We start from the raw sequence: 26,121 nt of genomic DNA, 5'->3' as shown, positions 1-26,121 counted from the left end.
CTTACAATACCGTCACACTGCCAGCTGCTATTCACACCTATCGAATGGGGTACTAAACAAATAAAGAAATAAATAAAATTCCCTTTATTCATCCCCAAGGGGAAATTTGTCTTTAGGGTCTATCCCAAGGAAAGACTGGAATAACACAGGCGTCAGCCGCAATACAGCGCCGCAAAGTGAGCTTGGGCGAGGTGACTTGCTCAAGGCCACACAACGAGGCGGGTAGTCGAAATCGGTACCTTTTGGGTACGAAGCAAAGACCGTACCGCTGCGCCACGCTATCCCCTAAGTGTTAATAATTAATCTTAAGACATTCTGCCGTACTCTAGAAACACACGTATTTAAAAATTTGGCCAGAAAACTCGTCCTTCAAATATCGATCGATTTAAATCACCCTCATCTTGGAAAAAAAAAAAGTCTCAAATCTGGGACTTCGCGAAGTTTGGCCATGCCAAAAAGTTTTATGTTGAGATTTTTTTGACAAGCTGAGGGCCATTTATTATGAATCGATATTTTAAGATAAAAAAACACACAAAAAAAAAGAGAAAAAAAAACCAAACACAATAAATAACAACAACAAAAACAAACAAACTAGCAAAAGAACAATAAAAAAAACTCAACAAAAACATTCTGATCAAAATTGATAAAAAGGCGTTGTGTAAGAGAAAGTCAGGTCATTAATTTACCGTTATTACCACATTAGTCGGTGTTCTGACAAAACAGTGTTTTCCACTTTGCGCGCCGCCCCCCCCCCCAAAAAAAAAAAAAACCCCAAAAAACAAACCAAAATTAATTACCAAAATAAACAAATACAAAAAAGAAGCAAAAAAACAAAAAGAAGCAAAAAACAAAACAAACAAAAATAAACAAACAAACAAAAAACCTCTCTTATTCCCCCCCCACCCCCTCCCTCCCCAAACAAAACAGATGAAAACAAGAAAACACGTTTAAAAACAAAAACAAAACAAAAAAACACGGAAAACGACATAAAAAAACAATGCCATCTCCCCCCCCAATCAAAAACAAAACAAAAAAAAAAACAACCCAACAATCTTTTAATTCATATATTATTTACCGACCAATAAAACGATCAAGAACTTTAAGACTCTTTCTTTTTTTAAAAGAATAGCTTGGGGTAATTTTTAATCCATCAACATATGAAGTAAACTTTTTCTGGCATAAATGCAGAAGAAAAAAAAGTTTTTTGAACACCAGATCAGTCCTCTCTTTGCATGTGGGAGGTTTTGATTCATATAATAAGAGTGCTAATTGATAATTGATAACAAGGTCATTTGATTCATTATCGTGTCTTTACCAGAAAAACAATACCCCCCCCCCCTCCCCTTTTTTTTGCACTCATCTCTTTTTCACGCTCAGCGTTAGAAGGAAAGTATTGTTTCTTTTTTTTTTTCCCACCCCCCCCCCTCCACACACACACACATTTGATTATCTTGTTTACCATCGAGTCTTAGCATTGCAGGCCGCTAATTAACCAGCTTACTACCTTATTCTTCTTTCAGCTTATCCCGCATTTTGCAGGGTTGCTATAATGAATGCCACATCTCCATGCATCTCGGTTCAGAGCATCAACTTCCTTCATATCGTCCTTTACCTTATCCAACCATTTAGTCTTTTGGGCGTCCCTTTTTCCTCTTTCCCGCCATGTAAGTCCAATACTTTTCTTCCCACGTACTCCCTCTCTCGTCTCTTTACATGTCCGAACCATTTCAATCTACCTTCTCTCATCTTTATCGACACATTCTTCACTTCAGTCAACCTTCGAATTCGTCCATTTCTCACTTTATCTTTTCTTGTCCAGCCAGTCATTTCTGCCACCTCAACTTCTTTGTCTTGTTTCTTTGTTGTAGCTGCTGTCTCTAGTCCAGATAACATTGCTGGTCTCACAACAGTATTTATATACATTTCCCCTTCAGCTTTGCGGAAATTCGTTTGTCACACATAACTCCAGTTACCTTCCTCCAATTATTCCAGCCTGCCTATATCCATCTTAAACTCCATCTCATTGCCCCCATCTCCTTGTACAGTTGTTCCTAAGTATTTTAATCGGTTTCTCTCTGGCACGTTCTCTTCTCCTATCTTTATTGGTTGTCCTGCTCTCTGTTGTCCGATGCACAAATACTCTGTCTTCGATCTGCTTACCCTTAATCCCCTCCTTTCCAACACAAATCTCCAGTTTACTACCATGTAATGTAAATGTTGCTGCTCGAAGCTCAAAGAGATAAATAACAATGTAAAATTGACTGTAAGCTTCAATTTAATATACGAAAAAAGATAAAAAGGGTTTCCCCTTTATCAACAAAACAGGATGAATGAAACACTACAGACGAATGAGATAATGTGGTAGTGGCGTTGTTAAGATGAATAAACAAAAACATTGATGGGCAGGAAATAGCACGAACTAAAATAGAACAATAGAAATTTATTAATTCAAGTCAAAAGAGGGGAGACGGGAAAGAACTGTGTAATGCAGTTCTAGAAAGTGAAATATAAAAACGTGTAGACTTGTTGGAAAATAAATGCAATGGAATTGGAAATAAATACAAAATATAAGTAATGTAGATCTAGTTATTATTTTACTAGGTTACTAGTTAACTACCGTACTCTGGAAATATACTGGGTAATGTAAATGTTGTTGCTCGAAGCTCGAAGAAATAAATAATATGAAGTTGAATGTAAGCTTCAATTTTATTACAAGAACAGATCAAATGAACGTTTCGGGTTTCCCCCTTTATCAACAAAACAGGATGAATGAAACACTACAGATGAATGAGATAATGTGGTTGTGGCGTCGTTACGATGAATAAACAAATTGAAGCTTACATTCAATTTCATATTATTTATTTCTGGAAAGATACGAATTTAAATATTTGGTCAGGAGGTCTCAAGTTTGAGAGTTTTTAACAAAATGAGAGAGATTGAAATCGATTGATATTGGATGTGTATAAATAGTGTCTTCCAGAGTACGACAGTCAACTGGTTAAAACCATGAGAAAACCCAATAGCTCAATGGGATTCAATAGTATGATGTCACGTCCGCCTAGCACCGAATAGCTTGGTTCTAAACAAAGAAAATCGGTATTTTTTATTCTTCAATCTGGCTAGAACTTTTTCACATGCCATGTGATCAGAATGCATAAAAGTCAAAACATGACCAGATTTATGTTTTTCTCCTCTGGATAGACTTTTATGCTCGTCGGAGAAGTATTTCATAGGGGCGTCGCCATTGTTCCGATAGTTTAGAACCAGTTACTAAGTTACTATGCGTCATTACGAAGAAAGTGACGTCACGACTGTTTAAAGCTATTGATAGATCAATCGACTCACAAGCAACCGGACCGATTGCAATCCAGAGGACACAACTGGGGGGTTTTGTTGTCTGAACCCTCTGTCCTTCCAGCAGTGATTTGGGTGACTGGGTCTAGTAAATCTGACGGAAAGTACTCTGCAATATACACTAGAGCTTAATCTAAATTCCAGCGAGCAATTTAAAATGTGCGTTCAATGCCGAAGAAATCGGAATAAATTCAATCTCCACCACGAAATGTGAAACAGAGGTGCTGTCGTCCGATATAACTACACGGTGAAATTAGAGAGCACCAACTCACAAAGCTTGCCGTATGTCACATATCAACACAAAGTAAATGAAAGTTGACGAGAAACCAAACAATTTAACCGCGCCTCTGAGCACGTGCGGCTATGTGGTCTTGTGGTATGACACTCGCTTTCGGGTCGGAAGGTCCTAGGTTCGAGCCTCGCACTCGGCGCATAGTTGAGTCCCTGGAAAAGGCTCTTTACTCACTTTCTCTCACCGTACTCGGGTGTAAAATGAGTACCTGGCCGTTAACAGCGTTGTCTTTGTCCGAAAAAATTGTAATATCGCCTAACAGGCGGCATTCCCGTCCTACGTGTTAAATGTTGCTGTTGACCTGGGACCCCTTGTAAAGCGCTTTGAGCACATTTAGTGGATATTGCGCTATATAAAGCTCAATTTTATTAATTTTATTATTTTATCACCAAATGAGAAGGAAGGAACAAACCCCCCCCCCCCCACCCAAAAAAAAAAACAACAACAAAAAAACAAAAAACAAAAAAACAAACAAAAAAAACCCCACGAAACAAAAACAAAACAAAAACAAAACAAACAAACAAAAACCCCCAACAAAAAACAAAACAAAAACATCCCCCAAACAAACAAACAAACAAACAAAAAATCACAAAATAACAAGCCAAGACAAAACAACCTCCCCCCTCCCAAAAAATTAAACCAAAACAAAACAAACAAAGAAACAACCAAAAACAAGCAATTAAAAAATACAGACAAAACAAAACCACACACACACACACACACACACACACACACACACACACACAAATAAAAGAAAAAACTTAAACAAAACAAAACAAAAAAAATCCAACAAAAACAAAAAACAAAACAAAAAAAACAAAAAAACAAAACAAAACAAGTAAGGGGATTCGTTTCACCCCAAGGCTTGAAAACTGATCCAAGGCGCACTCTATCAATATGTCGCGAGGTCCCAGGTTTGAGAGATTTTTACCAAATTAATGAGGGTCATTTAAATCGATCGAAGTTTGAAGGACGAGGTTTCTGGCCAAATTTTTAAATACGTGTCTTTCCAGAGTACGACAGTTAACTGGTTTAACAATAACACCTAATAATGTATTATATCACACGACAGATGACCGGATGTCGCTGCCGGCCTTCGCTGATGAACACTTCTTTGTTGACCTTAGTTGGGCAACACAATTGCAAGGTTCAGATTATGTGAAGTATAGAAAAAAAAAAGAAGCGGTTTGACCTTACTCTAAATCTGGTCAAAGTAGCACTGGATGGATCCTAAAAATTCGAGCATTTATATAGAGCAATATCCACTAAAAGTGCTCAAAGCGCTTTACAAGGGGTCCCTGACCGACAGCAACACGTAACATGTAGAACGAAACATGACACCTGTTAGGCCATCTTACATTTTTTTTTTCCGACAGAGACAAGCTGTTAACGGCCAGGTACTCATTTTACACCTGGGTACGGTGAGAGAATGTGAGTAAAGAGCCTTTTCCAAGGACTCAACTATGTGCCGAGCGAGGCCCGAACCCAGGACCTTCCCATTCGAAAGCGAGTGTCATACCTCACGAGACCACATAGCCGCACACGTGCACTTACAAGCAGGTCAGATCAACGGCGTAATTATCTGTAAATTGTTATTTATTATTAAATTATTATTCAAATTACTAGTTTGCAATGTTTGCAAGAAAATAAAGGCTATTACGAACAAGCACTCGTCTATTTTAATTATCATACCAGTGTGAAAATGAACATAGATGGAGACGAATATTTTGATTCCTCAACAACGATCAAAATTGGTCCCTTAATAAAGTCTGTAGTTGCGCAAAAAATGAATTAACAGGACGCCACGTGGCGATTCCCAACGTCAAGTGACCGATCATTATGCCCAAGCAAATTCTATAAATAATCATTTGGTTCAACGGGTGACAAAATAGAAAAAAAGGGTTGCAAGTTGCTTGGAAATCAAACTGTAAAACAAATTAGTTTTATAATTTTTAGATTTGCCAGCAGTAATTCTGGGCTCGTTGGCAAATATTTTACATTGGCTGTACGGAATTCGTTTGACCCCCAACACTATTCAGATTTTTTAATTAGCTTTTATATAGCGCAATATCCACAGAATGTGCTCAAAGCGCTTCACAAGGGGTCCCTGACCAACAGCTACATTTAACATTTAGGACGGGACATGACGCCTGTTAGGCGATATTACACATTTTTTTTTTGGACAGAGACATCGTTGTAAACGGCCAGGTACTCATTTTACACCTGAGCACGGTGAGAGAATGTGAGTAAAGAGCCTTTTCCAAGGACTCAACTATGCGCGGAGCGAGGTTCGAACCCAGGACCTTCCGATCCGAAAGCGAGTGTCATACTTGACCACATAGCCGCAAACTATCATTTTAAAAAGAAAAGAGTATTGTGACAACACGTTGTGTTGGTTTGAAAGTGAAAGTATTTCCATCACTGAAATGAGCCAATAATAATTTGGGTTACAAGACAGGCAAACATGAAACACGTCAAATTGACCGAAAACACTCAAGCCTATCAGTAAGCGTGCTAAATGTTCGTTAAATTGAGTGACTCCCTATTTTAAAAAAAAATAATAAAAATAAAACAACAACAAAATAAAAAAATAAAAAAACAAGCAAACAAAAAAAAAAATCCCAACAAACAAACAAATAAACAAAATAAAACAAAAACTTCTTGGTTAGCAACACATAACTCTAACTTTCTACAATTTTTTCGGTGTTACAGGCCAATCCAAAGTTACAAATAGTGCCGGGAATGTTAAAAAAAATTCAGCCCACTTATTGGGGAAAAAAAAAAGTCTCCAACTACAAATACAAATAACGCGAACATACATTGTTTTGATAGTATGCGCTTGACTAAGGAGTTCACAACATTGCCATCCGGAAGTATAACGGACCAACACACAAAACTTTGTGTAACCATGATCGTTTATAGTCAGGTTAATACAGTTTAGTGAGAATTACTAATAAACGTGGATGGCAAAAACAATAACAAGACCCGAATGACGTCAACTTCGAACTATCTATAGATAGAACAAAGACGGTATCACACTAAACTGTATTAACCAGACTATAAACGTTTTGGGTATCTCAAATGAATCACTCTATAAGATCACAAAAGAAAGACCAATCTCCCTTGACATTTTACAACAACGATGGCAACTTTTCGGTCACATACTACGCATGGACAAAAACATACCAGCTAACCAAGCCATGTCGGGATACTTCCAAAAACACGGGAACCTTTTCAGAGGAAGACCGATCACAACACTCCCTGTGATCCTAAACAAAAACCTCACAACACTTGGACAAAGCATTAGTCTCATAACGGCAGGGGACCTTGAAAATCTGAGAACCCTAGCAGAGGACCGGCAATATTGGAGACACCTCACACAGGAAATACTGGAAACAGCCAAGGCGACCCGATCTTTCGGTCGAGACGCGAAAGGCATCTAAGTAAGTAAGTAAGTATAAACGTTTAAGGTTACACATAGTTTTGTGTGTTTGTCCTTTTAATTCTTAGCCAAGCGCACACTATCTATATTAAATGTTTCGGCTTCAATTTCAGTTCACGACAGAAGATCACACCAAAAGCAATATTTGGTCACGATGGCAGATACGTTTCAGTGCATCTTGTTTACCAGATGGAAATATAAATGGATAGTATTTTATTCCTCACAAAGAAAGGAACGTTTTGACCCCTTCAGCTATGGCAAGCCCGATCCAAGTTGAGATAAGACTGTGGTCACGTCGTGTTACTAAAAGTAAGCCTAGGTTGTCCGAAAAAAGACAAAACAAAACAAAACAAATTATTTATGATATAAGTTTAAGTTAAATACTTACCAATTCTGCGACCACGTCAATCGTACTAACATGCGACACAATATGTCAACTTAACGTTTATGATTTGATTGAGTGGATTTAGTAAGAACTATCACCCATATATATATATATATATATATATATATATATATATATATATATATATATATATAATGTGTGTGTGTGTGTGTATGTGTGTGTATGTGTATGTATGTGTGTGTGTGTGTGAGAGAGAGTGCTGGTGGGTACTTGTAGATACGAGAGTGCTCGATAATATTAATTAGAGCATGTAAAATAAATAAGAACACTCACATTGTTTTCGCCAAGACGATCGTTTCGATGCGGATCTTGCATCTCGTCAGTTGACGTTAAACCCAAAGCGCACATTGAGTTCGTTGTTGGTGCTTTTCGTTAGTGCGGGGCGGTCCTTGGCAAGCTTAAGGACCACGGTCCTACGGTCTTTGGGAAATGAAGACCGCAAGGACCGGTCCTAGGACCGGTCCTTTTCGACATTGAACATTCCTGAGAGACTGTTGGAAATTCGAACCGGTTTGACCTTTGAGACCGTGGGATCGTTCATTCTTGAACCGTTAAAGACCGCTACACGATGAAAACCGTGGTCTACAGGAGTAAAACACACGGAGTAGTCACACTCATTTCAAATTGTAACCTAATTAGAGAAGAGGGGTGATGCCTTCTTTATTTGCTCACCGTACTTCATTGTTACTTCGATAATTTAATAAAATTTGAAATTTATCCCCATTAACGGAGATAATGGCATCGCCCAAGGCGTTGATCGAGTTGTTCGTGGCGTTGATACACACACGCAACTCCTACCCCCCCTCCCCCCCCCCTCACACACATTAGAGGGCAGCGAGCATTGAAGAGTAAGAGAGAGACGTGAAGTTATAATAAGAGGGGGTGGATGAGGTAATAAGAGGGATCGATGGTGACTTTTCGCCAGATCTAACAAACTCAGCTACCCATTCATTGCTGAGTAGACAGGGATTCAGAAAAAAATCGACTGCACCCGGGATCGATCTCTGGCCCTTTGCGTATAAAGAGAGTGCTCTATCAACTGAGCTATCGGGGTCCCCAAATATTCTATTGGACTTTTTTTTAAATTCAGACGTTATAACTGGGTTTTTTGGAAGGAAGAAACTAATGAAACTCATATTATTTGATTAGTAAAAACACCAAACGAAATTTTAATATTATTGTATTATTTTAAATGACAACACTGCGATAGAAAGGAGTGGTGACAAGAGATGGACAAAAGAAAACAAAAAATCGGATTTGCTACTTGATAGGTTCGACACACACACACACACACACACACACACAAACACACACATCTTTAGTAGTCACATACATTTCAAACAATAACCCATTAGAGAAGAGGGGTCATGCCTTCACCATAGATCATTGTCATTGCGATCATTATGGTGTAGTAAATTTTGAAATTTACCCCGTATAATGGAATCGTCCAAGGCGTGCGCCTCCTGTTCCCCCCATCTCACACACGAAAGGGCGGTTTGCGGAGTGGAGGTTGGTGGTCGTCTGCCTGTATGGTCGTCTGTGTCGTTTAGTGTATGGCAAAGGGGGGTGGGTGCGATTAATTAAGTGGGATGGGTGGTGATTGGTGGAAGATAGGCAACCGAAGCAACGAATCGCTGGGGAAGTAGTAGGCTATGGCGCGAGACCGTAGGACCGTGGTCCTTGCAAGGACCGCCCCGCACTAGTTGAAAGGTGATAAGAAGTGAGGACCGCCGCCGGTCTTCTCCTATGGGACCGATCTTCGGTTCACAGCTAAAAGACCGTGGGACCGCGGTCCAGACCGGTCTTCAGCGCGGCACTACTTTTCGTCCCTATATCTTGTTTGTTATTTATTGGCGCGGTGATTGGTATTGTAATGTAGATAGTGACATGCTGTAGTATGTTCTCATTGTGTCTGTATGTGTGTGTGTGTGTGTGTGTGTTTGTGTGTTATATAACTAATATATAGTGTTTGTCTTACCTCTAATTGCTTTTTGAGAACGACAATCTCTGACTTGGAAGTTTCAATTCTAGATTCTAGGCGGCCTCTGTCCTGGGCCAGGGATGCGCCTGTGATACCAGAAGAATAAAAGAGATAGTATTACACAGCTGCATAAAAAAAGCACCATGTAAAGAAATATACAAAATACGAACGTTAGTATTGCGAAAATGCTTACATATATATATATATATATATATATATATATATATATATATAATATAATATATATTATATATTATATATATATATATATATAGAGAGAGAGAGAGAGAGAGAGAGTATGTAGTTGATCGTTCAATGTGTTACGAAATGCATCTGTCTAGACTTAATCAGGGTCTGAGCTCTATATGACATCATCATTATCATCACCACCACCACCACCACCACCATCATCATCATTATTATCATCATCATTATCATCAGATTCATCATCATTATCATTATTATCATTATAATGATGATGATGATGATTATTATTATCATTAGTATTATCATTATAATAATAATAATAATAATAATAATAATAATAATAATAATAATAATAATAATAATAATAATAATAATAATAATAATAATATTAATAATAATAATAATAATAATAATATTAATAATAATAATAATAATAATAATAATAATAATAATAATAATAATATAATAATATAATAATAATAATAATAATAATAATTGCTATTATTATATTATTATATTATTATTATTATTATTATTATTATTATTATTATTATTATTATTATTATTATTATTATTATTATTATTATTAATAATATTTTTATAGTAATCATCCTCATCATCATCATCGTCATCGTCACCATCATCATCATTACTACCATGATGTGATTCCTTGAATATGAAATGTCAAAAGTGCACTTTTAAATAAAAGAAAGGGATCTTTGTTTTGTTTATTTGTTTTTAAGAGTTTAACGGCGCTTGCGGCACGTTTAGGTCATTTCAACGCCAGTAAAAAAGAAAATATTATAGAAATACAAGTAAAGGTACCCAAGAAAAGATAAGACAAAGAAGACTGGTTCAAACAGGGAACAGATGTGGATTCCAAGAGCACACAATCACTGTACTTAGATTGAGATCAACTAAAAGTCTTATCCAGACACCAGCACAGGATCCCACTGAGAAGAACACGCTCAAATGTTTACAAAATATATCCAAAGCAAAATATAACTAAAAACACGCAATAGAAAGCTGATTTACAAGGGAAACGTCATCTTCCAAAACTAATACAAAACATTTGACTGTTTTCCTCTCAGATAAGGACTCCAGCAAGGGTCAGGACAAAGCAAAGCAATCCAATTCCAAGTCAAAGACAGAGAGCAACTCGGATAAAAGGGGATATAAGTCACAGCATGTGACCTCCTGCCCACCGTGGGAGGCCAAAGGACCCCCACCCAGAAGGAAGGAATCAATAAAAAAAAAAAAAATCCACAATTCATCTCTTCAGTGAAAGAATGTTTTTTTTTTTTTTTAAAAGGTCAGCTTGGCACGAACACATCTCTATCGCTATCAGTTAGTTCTATCCTGTCATATTCATATTGACCACTTCACCATATTGACCCCGCCCCCCCCCCCTACCCCTTCCGCCCTCTCTATCTTTCTCTTATCTTTTTAATGTTCTGATCAGGTTAATTAAATCCGCCAAGCGAACATTACGCGTGTCATTTGATTAAAAAATTATACGAGTCTTACCTTGGGAAGACGAAGTATGATGATAATTATTCCGTCTCTTAATGCTGAAGGAGTCAATTGGAGGAAGCGCTGCGTCACGTGATCACTATTTAACTCCGAAAAAGCTGCCCACAACAAGTGTGTAGTAATGATAATACACAACTAAACTAAGTACTCTATGAACTTATCCCGCGATAGGTTACACATGTGTAATATATAGCACAATTTCACCGAAAAACAACAATAATACTCAATATAGAATTATAATCATATTAATAGTAAGGGCAAGGGAGGGAAGGGCAATTGACTCCTTCAGCATTAAGAGACGGAATAATTATCATCATACTTCGTCTTCCCAAGGTAAGACTCGTATAATTTTTTAATTATTCCGTCTACTTTAATGCTGATAGGAGCCACTTGGAGATTTCAAAGCAGGGCAGGTTTTGAGGATAGTACTGAATTTGCAAAAGATTCCGAATGAGATTCAATGGGCTTTTTATAGAATCGAGCAAAGGTAGACTCCCTTTTCCATCCTGCCGTATTAAGTACATGCCATATATCTACACCCTTAGCTGCTGAAGAACAAGATGCTGATCGTGTGCTGTGTGCTTTAAATATGTTAGTATCCACTCCTGACTTGGTTAGGATAAGTCTAATCCAACGTGACAGTGTATCCTTGGAGACTCCTAAGTGAGGGCTAAGGGTGCTAATAAACAATTTATTAGAAGATCGAAGTGGTCTAGTCCGTTTCAAGTATGCTCGTAGATATGTCATAACACAAATCCGCCTGTCCTCATTAAATGCATGGAGTGTAATAATTGTTTGAGGATTAGAAGGCGAGTTATGTTTAAGCAATTTACTAATATGGAATATAGCTTTGCTATCATGAATAGATAAACAAGATGATTCAATAGTCATGGCATGAAATGATTGGCACCTATGTCCCGTAACAAGAGCACATAGCATAAGAAGTTTGGCTCCTAACATAAAAAGGTTAAGATCACGAGCAGGGGAAAGTGATCTTAAATAATTTAACACAGTAGATATGTCCCAAACAGTAGTGTAACGGGCACGAGTGGGTCGAGAATGAAATACACCTTTCATAAATCTACACACTAGCGGATCTGAACCGGTCTCGTTCAATGTTGACACTGCTGACCTCGCTGTATTGATGGCACTGTATCCCAATCCAGATTGAAATAATATTGTCAAAAAAGCTATAGTAGTCTGAACATTTTTACTCATAGGGTCCACCCCATCAGCATCACAAAACTGGATAAATTTCAGTAAGTAACTATTGTACTGTTTTTGGGTGTTGCGACGCCAACTTTTCATAATTATTTTTAAGGCGTGCTTGGAAACTCCTTGTTTCCGGATTTTTGCCCTGATAAGAGACAAGCCATCAACTTTAGTTTTGGATACAAAGGGTGCACAGCTGCCCTGTCTGATGCCAATGTCAATAGGTGTTTTGAGGCTTTTAGATGGACCGGGGGCGCTATCAGCATAGTCATAAGTTTGGGGAACCAAGTCTGTGTTTGCCAAATTGGTGCTATCACCAACGCTCGCGATACTTTGTCTTGTTGTATCTTTTGTAGAGCCCTGGGGATCATATTGAATGGAGGGAATAAATACACAAATCCAGCCCATAAATGATAAAAGGCATTAATGGCACAGGCAGATGGGTCAGGATATAACGACATATATTTGGGAATAAGAAAATTGGTTCTAGAAGCAAAAAGATCAATTTCTGGATTTCCAAAATGATCACAAAGCTATTGAACTCTGCTCGATTAAGCGACCACTCAGTATGAATAGATAATTTTCTACTATAATCATCAGCAATGGTATTTTCCACTCCGGGAATATGACATGCTGAAATCCATATTCCCCTGGTTTTGCACCATAAAATTAACTCTCGTGTGATGTCATTGCATTTAACTGAATGGGTTCCCCCATGTTATTAATGTAAGAAACAGCTGTCATATTATCTACTTCTACCCGAATGTGACAATTGGAAATATCTTTGCACAAAGATTGAAGTCCTAAATAAACTGCTTTTATTTCTAGAACGTTGATGTGATCCATCTGCTCTTCTTCCGTCCACATACCCTGTGTGGCAACATCATTCATAATTGCTCCATAGCCATGACCTGAAGCATCAGTTCTCATCACAAAAGAAGGGTTATCTATATGTAATCGTTTCTTACTGTGGACGCCTTCAGACTTCCACCATTCTAATTCAATAAAAGATTGAACTGAAACTTTAATATATCTATCAAAGTTATATACTTAAAATGGCGATAACACACAAAGGAGTTGAGATGTTTTACATTTAATATCATTCGATACTTTTTCCTCTGCTCACCGGGTATAGCACGTTTCTCCCTAAGGAAAACATTATTAACAAAATCACCCTCCTCCGGTGTACATTTCTGGATAACACCATCCCTTTCATATTGTATTATCATCTCCTGTAAAGCTAACTTTTCATCCTGTTTAAATTGGATAGTATGAGCTGGTTTCATTTGAACAGGAGGGGACAAAAAATCAATTGCACATCCAGAAATACATTGAATAATAAAAGGATCAGAGGTATACATTTTCCAAGTAGATATAAATAATTTAGTTCTGCCCCCATGCAAATGGGTTACCTTATCCTTTAATTCCTCCTTTTGAATGTGTGTTGCTTGTGGTGTTGTTTGTGGTTGTTCCATGTCCTTGTATTCCCCCGAAAGGTGTATGTCCCCCCTCCTTGACCTTTCCATGGTTGACCTTTGCCTAAAAAAGGAAACCTTTTCTGGCCATGGGACGGGTACGGGGAAAATCTCCTTGTGGTTTTTGCCACTCGAATAGAATCGTTCATGTCTTTAATCTTATCTTTAATGTTGCTCCCAAATAACTTGTCACTAACAGGATAGGAAGCGGTACAGAGAGCGTTGAGGTCATCTCTAATTTCACCGCGAAGTGACTGTCTTCTATAAATATCCAAACTATGAGAGGCATTGGTGAGCAAAGCGACTCCATCCGAAATATTTTCCAGTACTTCTTTGTTATCTCCTTTCACCATCTCCATAGCCCTGCAAACAGCAGTAATGCCTTTCATAAGCGATACCTGCACTTTCTGCAAGGATGCGTCCCTCATTCTAGAGGCAGGGGATATCTGTTTAAAAACCTCCTCATTGCATTGGACAACCTCTAGTCTAGAGCAATTTGCTGGCACTGGATATTTTTCAGAGAGAGCAGTAATCGTATCCTTGGGCAGACCGTCACATAAAACCTGTGTAACACCAGTTGAAACATTCTCTGCAGCACCTTCCCTTTCACTTCTGTCCTGCCTACCACATTCTCGAAATATGAGAATGCCTGCTCCATCATCCCTGCATCTCTACTACTGCCTGGCACCATATCAACTGACCGCGAAAGGTCAGCATTACATTCTACATCTTTACTGCCTGACCGCGAAAGGTCAGCATTACTTACATCTTTACTGCCTGATCGCGAAAGATCAGACTCAATGTCATCATTACATATTGGCCGCGAAAGGCCAATATTGACATTAGCATCTTCCTCCTCCATTTCATTAAAACGGTCAAAGGCCTCCTTCACCAATTTGTTGGCACTGGATATTTTTCAGAGAGAGCAGTAATCGTATCCTTGGGCAGACCGTCACATAAAACCTGTGTAACACCAGTTGAAACATTCTCTGCCAGCACCTTCCCTTTCACTTCTGTCCTGCCTACCACATTCTCTAAATATGAGAATGCCTGCTCCATCATCCCTGCATCTCTACTACTGCCTGGCACCATATCAACTGACCGCGAAAGGTCAGCATTACATTCTACATCTTTACTGCCTGACCGCGAAAGGTCAGCATTACTTACATCTTTACTGCCTGATCGCGAAAGATCAGACTCAATGTCATCATTACATATTGGCCGCGAAAGGCCAATATTGACATTAGCATCTTCCTCCTCCATTTCATTAAAACGGTCAAAGGCCTCCTTCATTTGGCTCACCACTGGCACCAATCCCATCAACACACTGAGTTGCTGTTTTATTTCATTAAAGTCCAGTTCACTGCTACCAACGCTACTACTACCAGCACCGTAACTGCTCCCCTCCGTTTTCTTTCCTTTACCTTTCCCCTTCACACCTCTTACACTTCCTTTCCCAACACATTCCTTCTCGCTCGCCCCGTCTTTCACTTCACCACCTCCTTTCCCTTTCTTATCGTCCGCTCGGCTACTCTCGATTGTTTCTTTCTCCATCACTGACTCGGAACCAAAAATGGCGTTCATTGTTTGTAAACAAAGGGACCGAGATGGCAGGCGATAAATAGGTGTTAAACTATTGTTTAAAATTGCACAAGTTTTACGAATATATACACTATCCAGATGAATGAATTCACAACATATAAATTGAACACAATTCCGTTTGAAAATATAGAATAATAATAATATAGAATTTAAATCAAATTGAAGTTGGTGGGCTCCAGTGATCAACGCTAAAGCAACGCTAAAAAAGTGATCACGTGACGCAGCGCTTCTTCCAAGTGGCTCCTATCAGCATTAAAGTAGACGGAATAATTGGTTGTCGCAGTCACCGCGAGACCACGCGGGAGAGCTAATGAAGGTATTTTATAACTCTTAAGTCAAGAGTCAGAGCAGACACCAGACAAAGAGCTCAACAGTCTGCCTACTTTATTTTCCATTCTCTTCTAAACCCAGCGCCTACTCGAACTTTATTTTTAGAACCCTTAACCCTAATCCCGAGCTTTTTTCGTGCCGCTAACGAGGCTATTCCATATTCTGGGTAATGAGTCAAAAAGGCTGGTCTAGATGAAGCAATGCACAATCGGGATATAATCCGCCAGTCTGTTACAAAATATTTCCTGTTCACCTTCTAAAATTCTGGCATGAAAAATATTAAATTATATCGAACGATTAAAACGACCCCTAAGATATGCATGATGCCCTTTGCTTTAAAAAAAATCAAAAAATCTGAAAGTTGTTTTTTTCTCTCGCAAAACTTCTCCTCTTCACCATTAAATCATACCAAACGATGCATAAGTGCACATATGCCGGTCTGACATCCGAACGCACATATGGGCCTAGTTTAACATTGTTTTCAAGGACAATAGTTTGCGTCATTTTTTTATAGATTTTCAATACAATAATGAGCCCCTAATAAATTGGATTATCAGACCTGCAAATAAGTGCATCTCGAAGCATATCTATCTAGCTTCCCCTTTAAACAACCAATAATTTCATTATTTAAAAAATATCAACTCATCAATATCGACCAATGTCGGCTGGAAGATTTTTAAAAATCCGGAAAATTGCAATCCCTAGACATGGCTTTACACATAGCTAAATAGAAGGCATTGGCTCTCATCTCGTCAATAAGTCTCAAACCTGAACATTCAAATAAATGTCAGGTTGAGATCATTTTTGATCTTGCGCCCCCCCCCCCCCAAAAAAAAAAAAAAAAAAAACCAAAAAAATAAACAAAAACAAAACCCCAGCATTATGCCGTCGTGGTTGAGAAGCTGAAAATGGAATTTGTATGTAGTAAAATAAGTCAAATTTTTGAAACTTGGGTTACGTTTTGTCAAAAGCAGTTCTTCGGGGCCTTAAGGTTCATGGAGCCTGAGTTTATTCCGGTTCTATAGTGTCAATCGGACAATAGCTATTACTTGATACTATTTGGATAAGACGCTAACCTATCGCAGATCTAACAGAACTAGCACCGACTCACTGCTTGGTGGACAATGCGAGAGGGGGGGTGGGGGGGGGGGGAGGAGAAAAAAACAACAAAACAACTCAGCATTACTCGGGACAAAGTTGATATTCTGTCATGTCCACACTTTTTTGAACATTTGAGAAACTATTTCTGCTATTCTGTTGGAGCTCGATCGCTAGTATTGGGTTTATTTTATATTATTTAACAGTTAGAAACGGATTAAAACGAATTTTTCCTTATTTTTTCTTCAAAACAACTTAGTATTGGAGATTTTTTTGGTGTGGCACAGCTCGTACACATATACAAACAAACAAACAAACAAACAGACAAACAAACAAACACGTACATAAAGCTTTTTTCTTTTACTTATTTATTTGGTTTATTGATTGTCAAAGAATCCTTGGCCCACCAGACAGCCTTGAGATTACGACAAGGTTGACAAATTGGTGGTCCCCAAGGATAAGGCTGGTGTACAGTTGTACAACATGGCGGGAAGCGTGTGACAGTAATCCTGTTGTATATCCGTTAGTTTAAACTTGAGCTTTTATAAAGCGCAATATCCACTAAACGTGCTCAAAGCGATTTAAAAAGGGTTCCTGACCAACAGCAACATGTAACATGTAGAACGAGACATGACACCTGGTAGGCGATATTAGATTTTTTCCCCCCTGACAGTCCACACTGTTAAAGGCCAGTTACTCATTTTACACTTGAGTACGGTGAGAGAATGTGAATAAAGAGCCTTTTCCAAGGACTGAATTATGCGCCCAGCGAAGCTCGAACCCAAGACCTTCCGATCCGAAAGCGAGTGTCATACCACAATGAAGACCACTAGCCATTTGTGACCATCGGTCAGTAGAGATTAATCAGAGAGTGGCGAGGACTGCCTGAAGCCTGGGATCATGAAAGTACTCAATAAATGTAAAAAAAAAAGCTTCGGATATGAACAGTATAGACAATGGGATTTTTGGGAACAAACTCTTCATCAACAAAATAATAAACAAGGGACCGTTGAAACTAATTAAAAAAAACAACATGTTGTTAGAACATTAACGTCCATTAAAAACTTCATCCTACCTTTGTTTATTGTTATCGCTGTAGAAGAGTATGTACCCGCAAAGTCCAATTTCTGTACTATTCCCATCCGAAACCTTTCCATTTTCACTTTTTCTTTAGTATTTTTAGAGTTTAGTCCGGTTTATGAATCGTGGATAGGATAACTATTGCGAAAACGGTTCTTCATATAAGCCGACTGATTCAGATCAACAATTACTAAGTAGCATATCCAAAGAAGGGAAAATGATGGTTCCTTCCTGAGAGAGATAGATAGATAGATAGATAGATAGATAGATAGATAGATAGATAGATAGAGAGAGAGAGAAGAGAGAGAGAGAGAGAGAGAGAGAGAAGAGAGAGAGTGAGAGAGTGTGAGAGATAGAGAGGAGAGAGAGATAGAGAGAGAGAGAGAGAGAGAGAGAGAGAGGAGGAGAGAGAGAGAGAGAAGAGAGAGAGAGAGAGGAGAGAGAGAGAAGAGGAAGAGAGAGGGATGGGAGAGAGAGGGAGAGAGAGAGAGAGAGAGAGAGAGAGAGAGAGGGGGGGGGGGGTGAATTGTTTGACGGAAGGGGTTCCTACCTTGCTGAGCCAATTCCTGTCCCCAAAGTTTCCTCTCTGCCTTGAGTCCCTCAATCACAGACTCCTGGGCCTGAACTGTGGCTTGAAGCTTGGATTTAGCCTGGTAAGAGATTCAGATATGTGATCTATCGACTCAAATCGGTGCCATATCAGGTTGGGTTAAATCCAAGTGAAATGATTTCATAGTCAACACAAATGAGACGATATGATGCTGATGATGATAATAATAATATAATAATAATAATAATAATAATAATAATAATAATAAAAATAATAATAATAATAATATTAATAATAATAATAATAATATTAATAATAATAATTGCTATTATATATTATTAATTATTATTTATTATTATTATTATTATTATTATTATTATTATTATTATTATTATTATTATTATTATTATTATTATTATTACTATACTTATTACTATTTTATTATTAGCATAAGTATTATTATTGTCGTTGTTTTTAATATTATTGAAGAATAGAGAAACATAGTCAAAAATGATTGTTAAAAAGAAACAAAACAACATGTTCTTGCCGGACTAGTAGAGGTTACAAGATTGATTCACCCATATGTATATTAAAGTCTTTCAGCAAATCTCGTGACATTTGAATTAATCAAATCTCCTGTGTGAACAATACCAATCAAATTGTTTAATTAAATTGTTAAATGGCCTGGAGTTAGGAAATCATGTGGTATAAACGTCTGGGTTGGCCACCAATTCCACATGTCTGGGATAAACAACAATTAAATTACGTAATAAATCTATATGAATATGAACATTTATACAGCGCATTTCAACGGATAAACCATGCTCAATGAGCTTCACAATGTTTCATGTATTTCCCTCGCAGGTCGTACTGGACTATATTATTTCCATTTCATACAGTATCAGTTAGGCCTCCTTTCTGCACTAACATTCTTTCAATATCCGTCTCTGCCTGTGGCCACCTGAGGTGAGTGGAGCAATGCGTGTAAAATGCCTTACCCAAGGACATAACGTCGGGATCTGACTGTTCCACAATCACCGTCACCCACCTGGGTACTGATCACGCTCAACATAGCTTGACTTTTGAGGCAAGACGAAACACCGTACCGCTCAGCCACCAAGCCACAATAAAAATGCCAACAATATCAACAACAATAACAACCGCATCACCAACCAACAACAACAACAACAACAATCACATCAAGAACAACATCAACCAACCAACCAAGCGTGGCCTTTCATGAACTCATGGCCTGATACTGACCAACACATAATAATAATAATAATAATAATGAAATTTATTTATATTGCGCCCAATCCTCTATAGATAGTATGCGCTTGGCTAAGAAGCTCATAACATTGCCATCCGGAAGTATAACGGACCAACACACATAACTGTGTGTATCCATGAACGTTTGTAGTCGGGTTAATACAGTTCAGTGAGCATTACTCATACACGCGGACCTGAGTGACGTCATCTTCGAACTATCTATAGATAGTTCGAAGATGACGTCACTCAGGCCTTTGTTATTGTTTTTGCCATCCGCGTTTGTGAGTTGTTCTCACTAAACTGTATAAACAAGACTATAAAAGTTCATGGTTACACAGAGTTTGTGTGTTGGTATGTTATACTTCCGGATGGCAATGTTGTGAACTCCTTGGCCAAGCGCATTCTATCTATACAATAAAGCTCTTGGCGGATAACGTGGAAAGAAAAGTATTTCGCCACAAAAGAAAACAAATCGTGAGTTGTATTCAACAGTTCAACCAATGGGATCACTTGTTTCCTTGATCACTACTCAAAACAACCAGTGGCGGTTCTAGCCTATTTACAGTGGTTGGGCAAAGATGATCCGCATATTATATATATTATTATAATTATATATTATATATATTATATTATAATTATATTATTATTTTTTTTTAATTATATTTTTTTTCACCTTTAAAAAAAATATTTCAACCACAAATAATCACATTCACAATGAAATGACAATACCAGTAGATTTTAATTATTCCAAACGTAATCAAAAAATAATCACGAAAGAGAATACAACTAAAAACTAAAGCGACGAGACATAATGCGACAACACCTTGACAATAGAAGTCCATTTCGTTCACTCGAAAAATTAAAGAGATGCTTTAATCCCTCAACGGCGAGATTAATATTTCTGTTACATTACTGGTTTTCAGTAGTATGTAGTAACCTTAAAGTTTTCATCGAGAAGCAACAACAGCGATATGACTCGAGTTTCATTCAGAGCTGAAATTGCATCATTTTTACTGCTGTCTTGGTGGTTAGAATGATTGTGCCGGTGGTGGTAGTGGTTGGAATAGTGGTAGCGGTGGTGGTGGTGGTGGAGGAGGAGGAGGAAGACGAGGCGGTGAGGGAGGATGTAATTATGATAGTGGTTTTGGTGGTGCTGTTGGTTAGAATGATAGTTGTGGAGACGATTGTTGTACTTGTTGTTAATATTGTTGTTGTTGTTGTTGTTGTTGTTGTTGGTTATGATGTATGATGATGATGATGATGATGATGATGATGATGATGATGACAACCACGATGTCGTCGACAATGATGGTTACCACCATACGATATTACAAAGTTTATTTAATCTTAGGCTTTCGCCAATAATTCACACAATACAATTAAGACAAAAGAATGTTATCAATCTCTCCTCATGCATTCGTTATACTATCACAATAACGACCGTGTTATCTTTACTCCTTCCCAATGCTATCTATACAAGAGTGCTATGCTCCTTCCCCAATCAACCCCTAGCTTCCCGCCTCTTCGTCGCGAACTATCTTATGTATGTATTAGCTTCAGGACGGGCAAGTACGGAATCTGCCCACCCTTCCTTTAAACGTCTTTATTTCCTCTATAACTTAGAATTCAACTCTCTCCTTACTCAGAAGAGTATTTCTCGTATACTAATTCAATTGTTGAGAAAACCAAAATGGTGGTTGTATTAATATTTATTTAGTCGTGACTTTTGAATAAAATGTTTTGTTTTATTTAGAGGAAATACAATAGAAAATTACATTGTTTTGCAAAATTATTTAGTCTGGCAATAAAAATACAGCGGTAATTACTTTAAGAATAATAAAAAAAAGAACTAACAAATTAATTTGTTAAAAAACAAAAACAAAAAAACAACAAAAAACAAATAAGAAAACAATTTAAATAAATGAGTTTTGAGAAGTACTTAAAGAAAACGAGAAAAAAAAAAAAGAAATAATTTAAATGGATAAACAAATATATAAAAACAACACAAATTAATACTAAATTGATATAATATTAGTAAGTTAATAAATTTAATTCAATACTGGAACCTTCCCAAAGTCATTACATCAATGGTACCAGCACAAGTAAGGCAATAAATAAGAAAAAGTTCGTTTGCCAAAAGCTCTATTCAGTGTTCACTGATTATTAAGGTGGGCTCATTTGAATTAGCCCGACCTAGTACTAGAGAGGCCAGACAGCAAAAATCGGAGTTAGTTCACCGTCAGGCGACGTGACGATGAGATGACGATGTGGGCGGAGTGGAGTGGTTGGGGAGGGGAGGGGGGGGGGGTTGATAAAAAGAACAGGAGCGTAACTGGTTTATGCATTACGGGGTGCATGGTCATTCGCAATCTATCAAAAATACACACAAATTGATTTCAGTACGAAGTATCAAGTTTAAGTAGTAACTTTTGAAATTATCTAATTTAGATTAGATTATTTCGGACCTGGTAATACAGCTTATAACTTGAAAAAAACAGGCTGGTATTTGCCCATCCTGCCCATTATTACCAGCCGTCCCTGAAAACAACTCACAAGGTACAGACCTAAAAATAACGTCAACCTATGGGTCTTAGTCCGGGCCTTCTAAAAATAGTATCGGGCCTGTCCAACCGAATTGCGCGAGTTCTCTGCTGGGCTTAAAATTTAATACCCCGCGATATTTGATTGTCAACAAAGTTTGTGTGTACACATTACACACTACACACCACAGTTACGCTGGATTACCTGTTGATACAATGAATTTATCGCGTTTGTTATTATTTCTGTTCATGGATATATATTCATTGTGATTGCCAATCTCACCATGATGTTTGTTGTGTGTATCTTTTAAAATCTAATTTAGCAATTGAAAAATAATTTAAAAACTATAGTGTCATCTAAGCCATCATCTGCCGTCGAGCGAAACCTTGAACTGTTGCCTTGAGTCAAAACAAAACCGGATGATCTTGTACTTGTACACATCAAAATGAAATTGTCATTGATAGTCTATTCAATGATTCCAAAACTCCGGTTTCACCTGAAAAAACTCTGGTCTGGAGCAAAAAATTTCCGGGTTCCGGGCAACTTCTGTCAAATTCCGGTGAGGTCAAATTCTTCCAAGGACACCCCCCCCCCTTTCCAACCACCACATCATCATCACTACCACATCATCACTATCACCACTACTACAACCACCACCTCATCTTCATCACTACCACCACCACCACATCATCACTACCACTGCTACTACAACCACCACCACCACCACATCATCATTACTACCACTACTACTACAACAACAACCACTATCACATCCTCATCATCACTACCACTATTTCTACAACCACCAACACCACATCATCCTCACTACCACCAGTACTACAATCTCTACCATTTGATTTTGGTGCTTTACTTCATCATAGTATAATTCTAATCAGTTATATATTTAGAAGTATACAAAACGTAAACACAATGCCAAATACCATTCCAATTCCTTTTTCTTGTGTGCGGAAATTCCTCTTTCGGCATTGAAATTCCTACGAGTGGTGTCTGAAACTCCTGTGAGCCAAATTTAAAATTGGCGTCTCTGTCTATTTATCTTAATTCTTAAAAAAAGCTCACCTCTCAATCAACATCAACATCATCTTGCTAGAAATTGTAAGTTACCATATTTAACACCATCAATACAATTCTCCTTCTCATCTCCTCCTTTTCATCAACCTCCATCCCCTTCACCTCATCACCATCATCATCATCATCATCATCATCATCATCAGATACCCCCCTCCAAAATTCTAACCATTCATTTAATCACGGTATTAATCAAAGTTGCATCATTCATTTTTTCATCACAAATTAATCGGCAATGACTGTATTACCGTTATGAAGTGAAAATATTGAAATATCACTTGCCTCCTTACTTTCTCCGCCCTCCTCCTCCTCCTCCTCCCCCCCTCCCCCCCCCCCCCACCCACTCTTCTTCTTTCCATTTGATTTCTTTTTTGGTCCGGCATAACTAAATGAAAGATAGAGGGGGAGATGAACTATAAAAGACTGCGAAGAGAGAGAGAGAGAGAGAGAGAGAGAGAGAGAAGAGAGAGAGAGAGAGAGAGAGAGGAGAGAGAGGAGAGCGAGAGAGAGAGAGAGAAACGAACAATTACTAAACGATATATATATATATATATATATATATATAATATATATATATATATATATATATATATATATAATATATAGAAGAGAGAGAGGAGAGAGAGAGGAAAAAGAGAGACGAGAGAGAGAGAGAGAGAGAGGAGAGAGAGAGGAGAGAGAGAGAGAGAGAGAGAGGAGAGAGAGAAGAGAGAGTTGGTTCGATTGGTAGTCTGTGCGCAGAACTAAGCCCAGCAGAGAAAGTGGGTCATGCGCGGTGGCTCTGCCTATCTCTTTTGGTCGCCTCGGTCTTAGTCTTAACGGGTTTTAGTCTCAGGATATTAGTTAACGATGGCTACGAACCAACCAACATTACTGACCTGTTTGGCCGAGTCCAATTGAGACAGTTGCCGTCTCATATCGTCCAGTGTCTCCTCTAGTCTTTCTACTCTGTTCTGTAAAGAGACAAGCAAATGGATGGAAAAACACAACAGAATAATACGTCAATGTGACCTCTTTCGCCTCAATACGGTATAAATGGGGGGGGGGGGGGGGGGGGGGGGGGGGGGGGGGGGGTCCAAAATCTAGACTCAGTTAAGACAAATTGATTAAGAGGTTGACACAAATTTTTACAACTTTTGATAGAGGGACAGCAGAGAAACACAAGAAAAACACGCGCCATTAATAAAAAATCTGACTATAGTATACTTAGCATTACAGTATAGCATATATAGTATATATCCTTCTAATTTTGCTAAAATCGTGCTGTTGTGTGCAATGAACCTTAACACCAAAGGCAGCGATGAATAGAATATTACTATCAGCCATTTTCAGTATTATTGTCTTTCACAAATTATTGACTTACTTGACTTATTGCCGATCGCCTCCTTATCTTCGGATTGGGGCGCTTTGGTAGCTTCTGATTTGTTGAGTGAGTTCTTTCCACTGATGGATCTCGCGTGTTCTAAATCCTTTTCGCATTTTAGTTATTGTGTGTCATCGAGGTGCTTGAGGTCTTTATATGCTTGATGGGTCTGCCTTTGTGTTTGCTATGTCCGCTTGGTGTAAAGAATAATGCCATTGCCTTATTAGCTGGAATATTTCTGTCACTCCTTAAAATATGTCCAAATAGTCTCCATCTTGTTTCCAAAATTTAAATCAATAGCGGTGTTTCTTCGCATTTTATGTACAACAATTTGTTATTTATTTTAGTTGGGAAGTGGATATTTAGAATTCTCCCGAGCTGTTTCCGATGGAAGGCATCTGGTTTATCTTCTTCGCTTTTTGTTAGTGCCAATGTTCCACATTTGTAAATAAGTACTGATTTAATAAGGCTCTTGTATAGCTTTATTTTTGTTTTTCTTTTCAGTTTGTTGTTTCTCAGCCATACGTGTGTCAGCTTATTGAGAGGGGCTGTCGACAGATGTTTTCGTCTTTCTACGTCTTCTCTGTCTCCTATTAACGATCCTACCCTTTTTTGTCTTTTTCCAATCTTGGTCGTCTTTGTCCAGTTTCGTAATGTCGGTTTTATCGGCGTTTACGAAAAGATTGTGTCTCTAATGCTTCTTGCATGACTTTCACGTTGAGATATTTTCTAGTGACGAAATCAACATCATCTGCGTTATGCTATTTCTGATAGAAGTTTGGACTCACAGTTTGAGGGGCAGTTAAAACGGTGCGCAGTTCCTTTAGAGCACGCTCCAGGTATACAACAAACAAAACCGGACTGAGACTATCTCCATGGGGTATTCCAATATTACTTAAGAACGGTATTTGTGTTGTTGCTCAGTTCACTTTGGTGTTTACCCAGGTCTCATTGAGCAGGAAACGCACTAGTCTAATTTCATCGTCATTTATTATAGTTTTCAATATGTTTAGCAAGGCATTGCGATCTATCGTGTCAAAGGCCGCTGACATGTCTATTCCAGTGATGGTGATATTAATTTTCTCGGATAGAGTTTTCGCAGCCAGCCATTTATGCGTCCACACAACATCTGCGGTGTTTATTTCTTGACGAAATCCACTTTGTGTGATGAGTACCTTTCTTTGTGCGTTCGTATCCTGTTAAGAGTTATTATGCAGAGTGTTATGACCCAGGGTTTGTGTCGAGGGGCTTGTGCTCTAAATGTAATATTAAATATATCAGCAACGTGTACTTCGAG

General features: G+C 38.1%; 1 protein-coding gene across 3 annotated transcripts in view; it reads right to left on the bottom strand.

Annotated features, from left to right (window-relative positions):
- The window catches only part of LOC144977078 (leucine-rich repeat and coiled-coil domain-containing protein 1-like), a 322,882-nt gene that overhangs the window by 21,477 nt on the left and 275,284 nt on the right, over nucleotides 1-26,121 (bottom strand). For all 3 annotated transcript variants that reach the window (XM_078921832.1, XM_078921833.1, XM_078921831.1), the window contains exons 18-20: nucleotides 24,340-24,414; nucleotides 18,563-18,662; nucleotides 9,473-9,561 (exon numbers count right to left, since the gene is read on the bottom strand). In XM_078921832.1, the coding sequence (XP_078777958.1) occupies nucleotides 9,473-9,561; nucleotides 18,563-18,662; nucleotides 24,340-24,414 (264 nt within the window). The remainder of the gene's footprint in view (nucleotides 1-9,472; nucleotides 9,562-18,562; nucleotides 18,663-24,339; nucleotides 24,415-26,121) is intronic.

Source organism: Berghia stephanieae, chromosome 7, assembly GCF_034508935.2.
Source record: "Berghia stephanieae isolate SIO BIC M18660-M18661 chromosome 7, UCSD_Bste_1.3, whole genome shotgun sequence".
NCBI classification, from domain to species: Eukaryota; Metazoa; Mollusca; class Gastropoda; order Nudibranchia; family Aeolidiidae; genus Berghia; species Berghia stephanieae.
The sequence above is the reverse complement of the archived record's forward strand: the minus strand, read 5'-3'. Positions and strand labels throughout refer to the sequence as shown.